The sequence below is a fragment of the Melopsittacus undulatus genome, chromosome 3, assembly GCF_012275295.1.
Source record: "Melopsittacus undulatus isolate bMelUnd1 chromosome 3, bMelUnd1.mat.Z, whole genome shotgun sequence".
In the NCBI taxonomy this organism is placed as follows: domain Eukaryota; kingdom Metazoa; phylum Chordata; class Aves; order Psittaciformes; family Psittaculidae; genus Melopsittacus; species Melopsittacus undulatus.
The window spans coordinates 28,050,560-28,066,415 of NC_047529.1; the positions used below are offsets into that span (position 1 = coordinate 28,050,560).

A 15,856-nucleotide genomic window follows, 5' to 3' on the forward strand; every position below is an offset into this window, starting at 1 on the left:
AAAAAAATCACAGCTCACTTAACCATTGAATCCTAGCTCTTCAAAAGCTTTTGGACAGATCTATGCCCACCAACTACACAGTCCAAGCTCTAGTACCCTCCTCCTGCAACGTGCCATCATTGAAAAGGACGGAAATAACCAGCTTTTTGACCAGCTGTTTCCAAAGTTTTTTAACTGGGATGCTGATTTTTCATACTAAATAGCCATATACATATTGTGCTGCTGAACCCAAGCTTCTCAAGTCTTTGTCGAGTGCAAGCAGGTTATCCAGTCTTTAACAGAGCTTGTACCAGCATTCACTAGCCCTCCCCTCCCCCTATAACAATTTCCTTGGCCCACAGCAGATGCAACCAGGCTGATATCCACTTTCACATGCACCCTTGTGACTTGCAAACAGTTTATTTTCCAGATCTCGATGCCTGCCTTGGTTTTCACAGCAGCACTGTGATTTAGGCTGTCAGGTCCTGGAAGCCGATGTTTGCGCTTAGAGGCAGTACAAAAGAAGCTCGGGCACCAAAGAGGACCTTCTCCCTAAAGACCTGCGTGGGTTGCAGCCGGCACCCCCAGCGCCTGGAGACGGGCAGCGCCTCAGGACCCTGGGAAGCTGCTAGAAGGAGGCTGCGGGCACTTTTGCCAGGGCTGCGCTCCCCATGCACACCTCTGACGCCCTCCTGCACACAGAAGCTCACAGCCATTCCCGCACCTTAGGCCGGGCCCTACCACCTATCTCCGCCCCTCCAGGCTCGCTCCGACCACCCGCGCCCCGCACCGGCTAACGCGGACCCCTCTCATTGGCTATCTCAGTGCGCGAGCGCCGGGGCCGCCAATGGGCTGCAGCCACGGCGGGGAGACGCGCGGCGCGTGGGCGGTGGGACGGGACGGGCAGGCTCTCGTAGCGGTGGCCTAAGGAGCGGGAGGCAGCCATGGGGGCGCGAGCCGTGGGCTGCTTGTGGTGGGGTAGGAGCTGCATGCGGCAGGGCCGATGACGGGACGGGACGGGACGAGGGGGCGGCCGGAGGGACGCGGGCTGCTCGGGGTCCGGCGGGGGTGCGGGCCTGTTGTAGCCGGAGCGGGCTGGGCGGCCATTGGGCACGGGAGCGGAACCGCCGTGCGTCTGTTTCCCGCTCGTGAAGGAGCGGGGGCTCTGGGCCGTGCGGGTCACTCCTCTCGGTGGCCGGCAGCGGGGCGGGTGACAGCCATTGGCGGTTCCGGCCGCTGCGCCCCTGGGGGTGTGGGTTATCAGTGCTCCGGTGGGCTGCTGAAGCGCGGGTAGACAGTTTAAAGGTCTCGGCGACGAAAACAGTCAAAGCACAAAAGGTGCTTATCTCTCGCCCTAATAGAAACAGGCAAGCTTTAGTTTCCTTTGAGCAGTGATGCTTACTTGCCTGGCTGCCCTGACGTGGGAGCTAGTGCTGTAAGGGCAGCAAGAAAGCAATGAGTGAAGACAAAAGGAGTCTGTGGGGAGTTGTGCTTCTTGTTCTCCTCTCCCTGCTGCTGGGTCTTGTGTGCCAAATAAATTGGTAAACCTGTGAAGCAGTCCCACTCGGGCTCCTCTGCTGAGGAAGGAGTGGGTATTTCAAGGAGGAAGTCATCATTCAAGGAATCATCATTCACGTCCCATAGTAAAAGCTTTTTTCTCTCCCCCCACCCTGATCTTCAGTTACAACTTGGCTTGTCAATGTAATTCGTTTACGTTAGGAAACAACCTTTGAAATCAGATTATCTGTTTTGGGTTTTCTTTTGTTTGTTTGTTGCTTCAGTATCAAGGGCAGTTTTGCATTTTCCTGGAGTAGATGCTTGTAGGAAAATTATCCTTTTATTTCCTAAAGATTAATTAAACCTTGAATATTGCACTGTAGAAAGGAAAATTATGCCACCAGTTCATGAGTGGCAAACCAAAAAGCAGTGATATGTGACTTGGTGAATTTCACTGTGTGCTTTCTTTTGTGAGTTCTTTTCAGCAGGTATTTTTAGGTAAACTAGGCCTTCTCTATTTGAAGTGGCAGAAATGGCTGAGAGAACTCTGTTTAGCTTCTGAATGGATTCTGCTAGAGGTCTCCTTAGGTGATGCTAAAATACGCTGATTTAAATGTAATGGTCTCATTCCACCTAAAGAAGGTTTTCTTACTTGAGAGTGACTGTAACATTCAAGTAGCTTTTTCCATCCTTCTTTTCTTACTCTATGCCAGTGGCAGCTGCTACTGTAGGTCACCGTAACATGCTGTGACAGCCACAGATTGCCTTGGAAGTCAGTTGATCAGTTCTGATGAAGTGCTGTTTGTACATAGGCATGCTGAATGGAGACAGCCAATCTAATGTATAAATCTGGTAATGTAAACCAACTAGGATCACACCAGAAGAAAAAAGTTGAGTCCTAGGGCTAGAAGAAGCGTTTAGAAGAGGGAGTAGTGCAATGGATAGGGTGGTGGGCTGCAGCATGGCAATTCAGTCCAGATCTGTGGTTGAGTAACCTGGAAGATGTCAGCTTCTCTCACCTGCAGGATAGAAACTGGCTTTTCTTGAGCAGGACTGATAAGGCATAGGTGGTGCTGTGCAGTCTGTACCATGTGCTGTGAAGTTTCTGCATCACTGAATTGTATCTTCCTCTCACATTCAGTCTTGAGAGAGAATGTGCAGCTTCCTATGCAATTTACTAACCACTCACAGCAAAGCTAACTACTTTATTGTGTAGATCTAACTTAGATGTCTGAAGTCTTTGGTGGGTTAAGGAAAGTCTTCTGCTTTGTGGATTTTTTTACAGAGATGGTTGTAATCTTTCAATCTCTCTGACTTTGTAGAAGGAAAGATTATGAGGTTTTATGTGCCAAGTCTGAAGATACAAGATCCAGAGGTATGAAGTCTTTCTTCAGAGAAAGCAATTTCCTTGTACCTTTCAATTTTTTAGGATTCCAAGAGTGCTTGAGTTGTTAACCAGAGATTCAGCTGTTGTTCTCCAGTCTGTTGCTAGTGAGATAACTCAGTGGTAGACTTAAGATCCTGATGAACAAGAATGAAGGATCTCCTTACACTAGCATCAAGTCAGTCTTAAAATCAATGGGACTGTACTAAAACTAGTTGGGACAGTCCTTAGTTATGTGGTCCTATGAAAGATGTGTTTGCCTGCTGTGCAAAAGGTGTGGGCTTAAGAGGTTCTATGAGAAAGAACTGAAAGAAATTGAAGCTAATTGTGGGGACCCCTGTGGAAGTTCTGCTGGTCTGGTACAGTTAGAGTAGCAGCTTTGACAAACTGTTCTTTGGAGAGCTATAGTGGGAGTGGCATAACCCTAGCTAGCTTTAGGTGCAGTGAATATATTTCGTGATCCTGTGGAATCCTGATTTAAGTGAGGAGGAGAGGCCTTACATTCCTTTTTCTTAATGGGCCTTGAATCCATTGAGTCTGTTGTGCCCCCCTATCCTTTTTTTTTCCTTCCCTGCTGATTTACAGGGAGTTGGGAGATGATTCAGCTGTGGCAACAGGAAAATCATAAATGTTCTGCAGGAATGCTGACTTCTTTGCTTTTTGTTCTAGGCACAGTGAGCTGCACATTATTCCTTGTGGTTAACAGTTTATACTCGGCCAGTGATGATGTGATAGAGCTGACACCAACTAACTTCAACAAGGAGGTCATTCAGAGCGAGAACCTGTGGCTTGTGGAGTTCTACGCCCCATGGTAAGAATTACAGCTGCATACTTGCCTGTTCTTATAATGGAGGAGCAGCATAAGAATCTGCTGCTGATCAGTGCAAGGTTTCAGTCAGTTGTTGGCAGTATAGTTATCAGTTTGGTGGCCTCATGCCTAGCAAAATAGCTCCAGTTGGAGTTATTTTTCTCATGAGAGAAAAAGGCAGGAATTGGTTTCACGTTGGTAAATAGGGTCTAATAACAAAACCTTATATGCTATTTTACTACTTCAATTTTTACTGAAGTCAGTGTTAAAAATGACTAATCAAAATGCAATAGGTGAGAAGGCCCCTCACTTCTGCCTCACTCATGCTGATGTGGAAGCACAGAGCTTGAATTCACACTAAGAATTTCCAGTTTCCATTGAAAAATACTGGATTTGTGCATCTGAATTTAGCACTTCTGTCTCCTGTCCTGCTCATGTCCAAAGCATGGAGTCTCTTCCATGTAAATTCTGATGATGTATATTCCACCTTTGCACAAGTCCTCTGTGCTATTGCCGTCCAAAGCTCCATGTTCTGGAGAAAGGGGCCTTTCATTGCAACAGCCTGACTGAATCTGGACTGACAGGCTTGGGGGAAGCTTATTGTGCCGCCTTTAAGTGTTGTTGCAGCTTTACAGGCAAAAGAAAGCTTTATTGAACAATAGCAATCAAGTATGGAACAGGTTTAAGTAAAATGGTAGCTCTTCTTTCCTTACAGACTTGTGATACTGTGACTGTACTCTAGTTGCCAGTCAGCTGTTGCTCGTCTGCCAGACACCTCCAGGAAATGTGCCACAGATTCTTGCTACTGAGGAATTTACCTCTAAAATATTTTTTTCAGGTCCCATCACTTCCATTTTAGCTTGTAACAAGCAGACTAGTGTGCAAATCTGGATGTTGGTGCTCCTGTTTGCCTCTGTGCTAGGAAAGCCAGCTAGCTTTTGAGATGTGTGTGCATATGTGTGTTTGCATGCACTTGTATAATACATGTGGAGTACATGTGTTCGGAAGTCTGATGATGCGATGTTGTGGCATAGCTTTTTCACCTCTTCATGAGAAAATCTTAACTTTCCTAAATTTGCTGTGGGGTGATTGGTAATTGCAAACGCAACAAGACCACTCTGTATTTTGTGAAATAATTATCAGGTCTGAATGACAATTACTGTGTTTTGTTTCCTAAAAGGTGTGGTCACTGTCAAAGACTAACCCCGGAGTGGAAGAAAGCAGCAACAGCATTAAAAGTAAGTTGTTTAGCCTTTCAAATGTGCTTGTGGCAGTGGATTGAGGAGAGTTTGGCTATTGGTCACCTGGCTTGAGGCTTGGTCCCCAAAACTGTATCACTTTAGTCACACTTGTCCAGCAGGGAAGTGCCAGTCAGAAGCACTTAAACAGACAGTATTTTTTGTGGGTGTTTTTCTTTTTTTTAAAAGAAGCCAGTGAATTATTCTGTCCCTGTGAATTCCCTTTGCTGTTTTCCAGGGCTGCTTTTAACAGCACCAGAAGGCATTAGAATCTGCTCATCATCCCCCCAGATAGCATGTTCCTTGTTTCTTCCTCACTTTTCTGTTGCCTGCCTCTAAAGTACAGGAAAAACATGTAAAAACAGTGTTCTAAGCTGTTGGTGATTAATATTTCTTTAATTACAGAAAACTTGGTCAGGTAGTGATTTGCTGAACTCTTGCCTATGTTAAATATATTCCCCTTCTTCAATTACAAGCTAAAAAAATGCCAAACAATTTAAAATCTGGTTTGCTGGGATGAAGAAAGAATGGACATATGGTATTCTGTAGGTTAATGCTTCTGGGGGGGATTGCACCTCTCTTCTCGTGACTTTTTGTACCCTCCTAATAATACACTCTCTGCCCCCCACAGCATACAAAGAGTATAAAATGTGTTAAATCGTTGTAGAGGTCTTGTGTTAGTATTTGTTTTTACTTCCACAGGGGGTAGTGAAAGTAGGTGCAGTAGATGCAGACAAACATCAGTCCTTGGGTGGACAGTATGGAGTCAGAGGGTTTCCAACTATCAAGATATTTGGAGCCAACAAAAACAAAGCAGAAGATTATCAGGGTAAATGTGATGCTTTTTTGTGTGTTGCATGCCTGAAAACTTCCCTGGATATAGTAATTATGGTAGCTGCCAATGCTGTCTCGTGTGGTGTTTCCTTCCTGTCTAGTGTTTGTAGCAACTGATACACAGGTGGGTGGGACTAACTTGACCAAATTGTGCATGTCTTAATGTGGGCCAACAGTTCCACCTGCAGTTGGTGGAGGTTGCTAAGCAATTCTAAAGAATTATTCCTTTCTTCCTGTTTACTGGAAGCTTGCCACAGTCACCCCACATCAGATAAGGGTGGTAGTTAAAAATTGGAGTGAAGTAATCATATTGTTTGTGTTTGTCAGTGATGTTCCACCACTAGTATCATATCACTCATAGTCCAGTCCTGCTTTTTTGTGAAAAATCCGTAGAGTGAGAGAGTATTAAGTTTGTTAATGAAGTTGGGGGCCTACCTTAACCTGGCCTTTGATGCTTCAATCGCTCGTTTTGCTGCGTTGCAGGTGGCAGGACAAGTGACGCTATTGTTGATGCTGCTTTAAGTGCTCTTCGGTCCCTGGTGAAAGACCGTCTTAGTGGCAGAAGTGGAGGATATAGTTCTGGGAAACAGGTATTTGAGGGAATGTGTGTGTTTAACTGGAGACTGTACAGGAGAGCTTGTGCTCATTTCACAGAATAGTTGAAGTGGGAAGGAATTTCTGGAGGCTGTCTAGTCCAGCCCTCCTGCCCAGTGCAGGGTCAGCTTGAGAAGATTGCTCAGGGCTGTGTCCCACCAAGTTGTTAGTATCTCCAAAGACTGAGACTCCATATGGATTGCAGTTTTGGGGCAATCTATTCCAGTGTTTGACTGTGCTCAGAATAGAAAAGTTTTTTCTTGTATTTAAACTAGATTCTTGTGTTTCAACTTATGCCCTTTTTGTCCTGTTCCTGGGTATTGCAGAGAAGAGCCTGCCTTTCTTTTATTTACTCCTTTTCACTAAGGTATTTATATACATGGATAGGATCTATGTTAAGTTTTCTCCGTTTCCAGATGAGCAATCCCATCTTTCTCAATTTATCATCATATATCAGATGCTCAAAGCCCTTAACCAGCTTTGACCCTTGGCTGGACTTGCTTCTCTGTGTGTATACTTCTTATACTGGGTATGCTGGGGAGCCCAGAACTACACCCAGCAATCTTAGGTGTCTCACACAGTGCTGAGCAGAGGAAAAGATCTCCCCAACTCTGTTGGCAACCCCAAGTGTAGCTTGGGGGGCTGTTGGCTGCTTTTGCCACAGGGGTGCAGTGCTGGCTCATATTCAGCTCATCCACCAAGATGCCCAGGTCCCTGTGAAAAGATACTTTACAGTTAGTCAGTCCCAAGTATTACGTGATTCTTCCTCAGGTGTGTCTCCCTTTGAACTTTGGGGTCCCTGTTAGCCCTGTTCTTCAACTAGTTGAGGTATCATTTGAGGTCCCTGTTAGCCCTGTTCTTCAGCTGGTTGAGGTATCATTTGCCTAGTTCTAGGCTAAGCTGAATGGATGAGGCTTTTCTGAATTTGGTTGTGTTCTGAAGTTGGCTTGCTGGATTTCTCCCTGAAGGCAAATTGAAAAGCTTCTGGCTCCTACTACTGTTTCTGTATCATGGAGCAAATACACTCCAACATTCTCAGGCTGGGCAGGTAGAATACTTAGGTGATCTGTGCCCTGTAGTGTGTATTGCTCTTACACGTGTTTGTTTTCCTGGAAACCAGAACACAATGGTGAGGGGGGGGTTGGAGAGCACTTTGTTCTTGGGCAGCGCAGAGCATGAAGAACTGGGGAAGTGTTCCTTCCTTCTTCTTTTTAGTCAGTTTGACCTGATTTTAAGAGAAGGATCGTTTACTGTTTCTTGAAAGTGATGTGGGAGCAGGCTGTGTGTATTGTCAGTTCTAAAAATGGAGAAGTTGTGTAACCTATACTGCCTGTTTTGTGTCTCATTCAAATAAAGACCATTTGGTATGACATGACGCACTTATGTGAGGATCTGTTTGTTTCTTGCAGAGCCGAGAGAGCGGAGGTGGTGATAAGAGGGATGTGATTGAGCTGACTGATGACAGCTTCGATAAGAACGTCATAAATAGTGATGATGTGTGGATGGTGGAGTTTTATGCTCCATGGTGTGGGCACTGCAAAAAGTAAATGAGCTTTTTCTTCAACAATTGAGTTCACATTATTAATGCTTTGTTTTGTGTGATACTCTTAATCTCCTAAAGGAGAACTTGCATCTCTGGTATGTCAGAAGTGGGGGTTTCTGTAAAGTGTTTTGACAAACGTGTGGTGGGCTTTGACTGCTCAGGGCACCTTGATTGCTGCTCTGGCTTCATCCCACCTTAGCAGTAAAATGCCCAGTTACCAGTGGAAATAAGATCCAGAAGTTATGTGGGACTTGAGTCTCATTTGGAATAACCCTCCTAGCTGTCACTGTCTGCAGGCTTTATTTTTTCCTGAGTGGTGTATGCTACATGAAATATGATGTACTTTTGCTAGCTTTCTTAAAGCTTAGAGAACTCGTACCCTTTGTTTTTCAGCCTGGAGCCAGAATGGGCAGCTGCTGCCACTGAGGTGAAGGAACAAACAAAGGGAAAAGTAAAGCTGGCTGCAGTAGATGCAACTGTTAATCAGATGCTGGCAAGCAGATATGGGGTAAGTGTGCTCTGCAGTGGTTTCAGTTTCTTTTACATCTCTTAGTAAGTCAGATTTCCCTGTAATGCATACTGAACTCTTCCTTAATCTGGTACTACTTAAATGTTTGTTCTAAAATTAATGTTGTGTCACACACCGTATTCCCACAATATTCTTTCCTGAATGTCAGTAACAATATAAATGAATGGGATGAGATAAATGAATAAATCTGGGTGTTGCTGATGAAAATGGCTCTTTATGTCCATGAAATCTTGTATAGCTTCATCATCTGAAGTGAAAGGTCTCTCAGACTATATGCTGGCTGAGTATCTCCAGAACTCACACATCTACCTGTACCTCTTGGAGCCAGATATTGGAGATCACTGACAATGTTAGCTGCTCCAATCAGCTATGCTGCAAGTCCAAAAGGAACTGATATTCTTTAATTTTTGGTACAGTACAGGATGTTCATAGTATGCTGCATAGTTTTCCTCTGCGCATGACTGGCAGTCAGTGGGAGCACTGAACAAGTTTTAGTGGGAGTGTAGCAGGGTGAACTTAAGGTCTATTTGTTGCCATATAGGCACAGTGCTGTCCCCCCCACCCAAGAAAAATGAGGGAAACTACTATCTAATAAAAATTAGGAGTTAAAATAGTCCTAATGGCACTTAAACCTGCAGTGCTTGGTACATCTGAATTGATCTGAAAGCGTTAGTGATTCATCAGACCTAAGACTTGAAACAGTGTATCAGTGTATGTTAACCTTGTTTTGAATTATTGCACAAGTAGGAAACAATTGTTCCAAGTTCAGTTGTAACAGTCTGGGACACTTGATTCACATAGATGTTGGATCTCTTCCCTTTTTCTTCATCTAAAATGTGTCTGAGTATCACATAACTTCCACCGTAAATTTTCAGATTTATGTGATCTGATGGTTTCAACTTTTTTTGCAGATTCGTGGATTTCCTACCATTAAAATTTTCCAGAAAGGAGAAGACCCTGTTGATTATGATGGTGGGAGAACCAGATCTGACATCGTTTCTCGTGCTCTGGATCTGTTTTCTGATAATGCACCACCACCTGAGCTCCTGGAGGTACCTCTACATCATTTTCTCAAATTGCTTTTCCATCATATCCTTTGCTGCAGTTTTTACAGGACTTTTTATTGTAAATAGCCTAAGTATGTTGCCTGCGCACTCTTTTGCAGCGGAAAGTCAAGGATGACAAGTCTGATCATTCAGCTGTTTATGTTTCACTGAATTTCTGAACCAAAAAATTATCAGAATTGATACAGCGAAGACACTAGTGGGATGGTATCAGGGTGTCTGAATCCTATTGAGGAATGAGTGAAAAGGTTGGGTTCTGTGCCCATCTTTTTTCTTACAACAGGAGGGCATAGTTTTGTCACTGGCAAGCCATCCATTAGGAGATGCATAAGAACTGAGCTTGCTTGTTGTCCAAAAACTCCACTAGTTTCAGCTTGATGTTGGTGGGTTTGAAATGTTGATCAGTTGTCCCCAAAGTGGGGTGTATCCAAGACAATCTATTGGGGTGCAGGAGGAAAAAGAAAAAGATTTATACTATTAATATTTTTAACGATGATGTTTGTTTCAGCTTTGTTACTCTTTTAAAATGTCAATTTTCTTATTATAATTATATGGCTTATAATGTACATAATGTTAGTACAATAGTACATGCATGTGATTGATAGACATGTATTTGGGCTGTATGCTTAGAGATTTTTTTACTGGCAAAGGTGCACAAAAGTTTGGAGGTTTAGATAAATGTGTTGATTCCTTTTAAGGTAGGTCGCACAAAACTGGTATTGCTGTTAATGTTGATTAAATGTCCTCATCCTCAGCAGATGCTGCACCCTGCTGGCTCTCCTTATACTAACAGTATTATGAATGAAACCAACAGGCATACGTGTAGGTCTGGGTGTGCTGTTTCCAAGGACAGTGTTCCAAGGACAGTGATTTTTGGCATCTGTGATCTTGCTGTTCTCTCTAAGCCTTATTTGGTACTGCTTATTTTTGTGTTATGAAGGCTTGGCAGAGGACTTTATAAATTCTTTGCAATTAGTCTTGCACTGGGGGACCAGTGAAATAGCAGTGTTTTCTAAGCATTTCTGGCAATGTTCCAATGCTTATTACCAATGTTCCAATGCTTATTACCTTGTAGGATGGAGTTGATAAGCTATTGGAGGGAAGTGCAGTCACAGCTGGGTAACCATGTCTTAATCTCATTGACTTTCTGCTGCTTTCTTCTAGATAATCAGTGAAGATGTTCTGAAGAATACCTGTGATGCTCATCAGCTCTGCATCATTTCTGTCCTGCCTCATATTCTTGACACAGGTAGACCTACAAGCAAACAAATTTTTATGTGAATTTGTCACTTAGAGCATATAGTTGTGTTTAACTTGTTCAATCATGTCTAACAGGAGCTTCAGGGAGGAATTCTTACCTGGATGTCATGTTAAAAATGGCTGAAAAATACAAAAAGAAAATGTGGGGGTAAGTCTCATTGTAGACAAGTTGTCTTTGAAAAGATGTGAGCATTTTTTAGAGGTAACAGGATCTAATTTGTATGATAGCAATCTATCTGCAGATAAGAGTTGTTCCTTGTTCAGGATAGTGTATTGGTATTTCACAAACTGTGCTGTGAGTGGGGATGAATAAACTCCTGGTTTATTCATACTCCTTGTTGGTTTTCTTTTCATCCTGTCAAATCTACAAATGAGATATCTAAGCAATAATGAGATCAGATTAAGATTTTTTTTTTTTACTTTTGTCCTGAATGCTACAATATTTTAGGACAGCATTTATCCAGTTTCTTTTAGAGTCTTTTGCTGGTGGGTGAGTCTGCCAGTATGACTGAATCTTCAAAAAATGAAAGTAAATTGCAGTTTATTAACAAGTTTCACGCTCTCAATGAAGCACGCTTTGCCTTTTCTCAGCAGGCTTTGCCTTTTCTCCACCTCTTCCTCTCAAGCAGAGGTTAGGATCTTGGGGGCTTCTCTAGGTGAGAGTTTTGACACAGACTGCTGTGAAAAGAGGGCGAAATGGCTTGAAAGCCTGAGGAAAATGCTGAGACTAGTTGATTCCAGAGGTTCCTCAGAGGACTTGTTCTAAGCCTTAGAGGAACTGAAACCTGGCCAGCAAGGAACTAATACTGAGTGAAATACTGGTCTTGCAGATCTTGGCAAGAAAGCCTCTGCAGTGGGATTTGGGCTGTACATTTATCATATTTGGATCTGTGAACCATTTTAAACCTTACTTATTATATACTAAAGTATAGCAATTTGTTCAGATTGGTAATGTAGTTCTTTCCCTGGACTGTGTTTTGCTGCTGTTCTGGTCCAGTTTCTAGTGGCTGTGAGCATGGGGCTGGCCTAGAAGTGCTGTCAGGGAGGGGCTTTCTTCTGTTACATGGTTCAAGATTGGGATCCTGCTGACTTCTGTCAAGGGCAGTTCAGAGCCCATCTTGAACTCTACAGGGTTGTGGGATGTGTATGACTTACATGATTGTAGTGCTCATTCTAATTATTAATTTTCTGTTTTATAATTTCCTGAAGGTGGCTGTGGACAGAAGCGGGTGCTCAGTCAGATCTTGAGAGCTCTTTGGGAATTGGAGGTTTTGGATATCCAGCAATGGCAGCTGTTAATGCTCGGAAGATGAAATTTGCCCTTCTGAAAGGATCATTCAGTGAGCAAGGGATTAATGAGTTTCTCAGGTATGACATCTTTCAGTGACTTAAATCTTTCTCTTTTGTGACTCTTTAAAACAAAATCAGGCCCTCCTGGATCAGGTGAGACTTGCACAGTTAAGAGAGTTATGGCAATGTGTATTCACTGGAGTCAGGGAATTATTTCAGTGGGGATTTCAGCTAATAAGGCAGTCACTGTGTTTTTATGGTGGGCAGAATTGACAAGTTGGCCATTTAGACTTAAATATTTTAGCGCAAATATTGAAAATAGTTTGAAAATAGAAGTGAGCTTTGATCTTGAAAAATTCTGGTTCTCTGGTAATCAAAAACATTGGTGGGAGTTGGTAATCAATAATGTCTGATTCAAATGCTTGATTCTGATTTAGTAGTTGGGAAGTTCCGAGTCTGGGTATTTAAATAGCTGCTGTTGAGGTTCTGTATGTTGCTGTTAAGCTTTCTGGTTTGGTCTAGTCCTGTCTTCTCTCTCCCACCTTCCCCATTCCCCTGGCATCTGATAAACTAATTGAGGGACCTGAAGCAATCCATCCAAAAAGTCAGCTCAAGTTCAGTGAAACTGCCTCTTGTGTAGCTGGGCAAGAGCCAGTGCTGAAAAGAACTGAATGGGGAGAGAAAATGGAAATGACAGAAGGTGGCAGCAGCAATTAAGCAGAGCAGCTAAGCTTAAACTATTACTTAAGCATGGTCAAAGTGAAGTGGGAATTCTGCTTCTGGGTAAAACAGCAGCTGCCATAAGTTATGTATGTACATACATATGATAAGCCTTTGAGAGCTTACATTAGCAGTATCCTTGCTCAGAGAATGGCAGAGGACAGTCAGAATTACAAAAGCAAATACAGCAGTGTCTCCTCACCTTGCCATAAGAAGCACATTAATTGAACCCTTTTCCTGAGGGTTTAATAGATACATTGCTATATTCTCTTACCTGTGTAAGTGATCAGACTGTCTTCTTAATGCCAAAAAGGGACCGTTCTTGGGACACCAAGTAAAAATTAGGATTCAGGTGCAAGAAAAGTAATACCAATCACTTTGTGCTAGTGCATGCAAGAAACATCTGCCTTTCTCAGACATGGCAAATGTCTCTTAGTGTGTAAAATCCATCTTAGTGAAGGCTCTTCTGGTGAGGGTAGATGGTGCTTTCAGGACACAACAGCCAACTTAATAGCTTGTATTGCATTAGGTAATTGGTTTGGTATTGTCTTACTGCAGAGCAGTTCTTGCTAGAATAATCTCTCACTTGACACTTCAGCTCAGCTGTGCTGCCTAAAGAAAGCAGTACAATCACACTGGGGATACCTGGTTGTTAGTGCAGCTTGTATAATCTAATAGGCATTTTCAGCAGTGTTGACCAAAAGTGAAGAAGTTGGCACTAGGAAGACCATAAAAATTGTAGATCTCACTTAGGGAGGAATGCTTGTTCAATCTTATTTGCCTCTGAAAGAGTGCAAAGGGCTTAGCTGTTTGGGATTTTAACATTTAGGCTTTTTGAGGAAGCCTAATTAGCAAGTGCAAGATGGAGTATCTCGAAGGTGGTTACTTCCTTCCCACTGTAACTTGTGGATGCTTAGTCTCTGCTTAAAAACATCACTAAAAGGATGATTATAAAAGATTTGAAGTAACAGTTGCAGGTGACTTTCAACACTATAGAAGGCTCTTGGAGTTGCCTTAAGTGATAAACAACACGCTGTTAAAGGGGCTGTGTGTGTCCACAGTCGTTAAACTGCTGAAATATGAAATAATATAATTCACATTGTCTCTTCGAATCCAATTACAAATTTGCAGTGCTGCTTCAAAGGCTCTATTAATTTTCTGCTTCTCTGATGGATAAGTTTATGCTTCCAGACAGTTTAGATTTGTTTCCAGAGATCAGATCTTGAAGTTGACTTCCTTTTATCTGAAGTAGGCACTGTTCCAGGTGGATGGAACTAAAGAAACTTCTTTAACTTGTTTGGTTTGGTTTTTGTTTTTTCTTAGGGAACTATCTGTTGGTCGTGGCTCTACAGCACCAGTGGCTGGTGGAGCTTTCCCTAAAATTCATTCAGTTGAACCTTGGGATGGCAAAGATGGCGAGGTAAGGGATGCATCATTTCTAAAAGTGCTGATGATTTGCTAGGCTCAGAAGTGATTAGGTAAAATAACTAAGAACTGGCAATGTGAAAATTCTTGTTCTTCAAAGATTGTGGTAAGTTGTATTGATGGTTTCCCCTTACCAAAACCCTGCCACTAGACCAAACACCACATTCATTGCCTGACACTGTGGACAGATACTCTTTCCTCGCTGTTTGGATGTGGTCTGAAAGTTGAATCCCTTGAGCCTGAAAAGTGTTACTACTTGTGGTGTGGTAGTGGAGGGTGGTGGTAGTGTATGCATTCAAGGTAATGAGTGTTTCAGAGCCTTTTGTTCTGCAATATGCTGACCTTATTGGCAGTCTTAATGTCAGATAGTTTGTAAGGGAAAGCCCATGTAATAAATAGAATAGGGATTAAATAGGTTTGTAAGGTTCAACATTGCTGTAAAAACTTAAGTTACTGCAATTCTTTCACCTACTTCAGATGGAATTAAAGTGCAGAATACAGTAGTATTAGTACATCTGTATTTGCCTTTATCTGGGGTATTATTAGTAGGAAACAACCTCCTAGTCTAAACTCTGATCACTTGTCCTGTGCTTAATATACTTCGAGCTTTTATGAATGACAGAGAAGACAGGAGGGAGCTTTACTCTCAATATGAAGTAAGCATCTTTCAGAATCAGTGATGTCCTAAATGCTTCTGAACCCATGCTCAAAACCTTCCCTTCTCCACAGCTTCCAGTTGAAGATGATATTGATCTCAGTGATGTGGATCTGGATGACTGGGATAAAGATGAGCTGTGAGATCTTCAGGAAACTTCTTTTCTTGGGCAAGCTTGTGCAGCAGTTTGCAACCTGGTTCACAATCAGATGGATATTCCAGTGGCCTTTTTATGGAGAACTAGCACATGCCACACTGTGCTATGTGATGCACTGCAGCAGTGAACTGTACGCATCTCAAGAAAACATTGCAGAAATTCTATGAATTGTCATAACCAGTAAACTTGATTGTATTCTGTGTAACAAATATTTTGAGGACAACATGGATATTTCTTTGGAACATCTTGGGGTTTGTTTTGTTGATAGTGTGCTGTTTGAGTGTTGCTGGAAGCTGTTAGTGTAACCAGTTTTAAACGTAATTTTTTTTTCATGGAGGTGGAACCTGGTCAGCTTCTGTTTCAATTAAAGAATAAAACAAAATATTTTTGACACACAGTCAGTGTGTGTAGAGTCTTGTGTAGAGTAACAGAGGTGCACATGATAAAAGCTATCCTATTTTGGATGACTCTTGAAAACTGAGCTGTAGACTACAGAGGCTGGGGCAGAGGGGAGTCCTTAAATTACCCCTTGCTGTGAATGATCTTGACAGTTTGGCTGAAAGCCTGATTACATGGACAATCCTAGTTTAAATGCTCTTTAGTCTTCCTCTTCTTTCTCAGGGGCTTTCTCTTTGTGCCAGACTTGGTGAGATCTTTAACACAATGGAAGCAGGGTGGCTGCTGCAGTGGGAGACACGGGGAGCTGTTGGTCTTTCCTCAGGATTGGAGGTGAAGCTAATCGCCATTTTAGGGCATAAGATAACATTTCAGGGCAAGGTGCTAACAAAAAAACATAGTGCTCTCTCCAGCAAATTGGGTAGTGGTAGTACTCTTCACTTCCCATCTGACATTGCTCTGATATGAAATCACTATTTCCTT

The 15,856-nt window shown here is 42.7% G+C and overlaps 1 protein-coding gene across 2 annotated transcripts; it reads left to right on the forward strand.

Annotated features, from left to right (window-relative positions):
* The first annotated feature begins 851 nt into the window (after nucleotides 1-851).
* Nucleotides 852-15,374, forward strand: PDIA6 (protein disulfide isomerase family A member 6). Of its 2 annotated transcripts, none has more exons than XM_031046337.2 (13): nucleotides 852-957; nucleotides 3,530-3,671; nucleotides 4,849-4,906; nucleotides 5,609-5,735; nucleotides 6,224-6,330; nucleotides 7,744-7,877; nucleotides 8,271-8,385; nucleotides 9,318-9,458; nucleotides 10,635-10,719; nucleotides 10,806-10,878; nucleotides 11,940-12,098; nucleotides 14,064-14,160; nucleotides 14,895-15,374. In XM_031046337.2, the coding sequence occupies exons 1-13, from the start codon at nucleotides 924-926 to the stop codon at nucleotides 14,961-14,963; spliced, it is 1,341 nt and encodes a 446-aa protein (XP_030902197.2). In that variant the 5' UTR covers nucleotides 852-923; the 3' UTR covers nucleotides 14,964-15,374. The 2 variants fall into 2 exon arrangements, with proteins under 2 accessions (XP_030902197.2, XP_033916155.1); XM_034060264.1 differs by lacking the exon at nucleotides 852-957 and adding an exon at nucleotides 2,996-3,038 and having other exon boundaries at nucleotides 14,895-15,367.
* Nucleotides 15,375-15,856: the final 482 nt, after the last annotated feature.

Bases quoted from the DNA above. Each gene is read 5' to 3' on its own strand.
- PDIA6 (XM_031046337.2), top strand. From the start codon at position 924: ATGGGGGCGCGAGCCGTGGGCTGCTTGTGGTGGG. The intron at 7,878-8,270 runs GTAAATGAGCTT...TTTGTTTTTCAG, and splicing joins TGGTGTGGGCACTGCAAAAA to CCTGGAGCCAGAATGGGCAG. The intron at 9,459-10,634 runs GTACCTCTACAT...GCTTTCTTCTAG, and splicing joins CACCACCTGAGCTCCTGGAG to ATAATCAGTGAAGATGTTCT.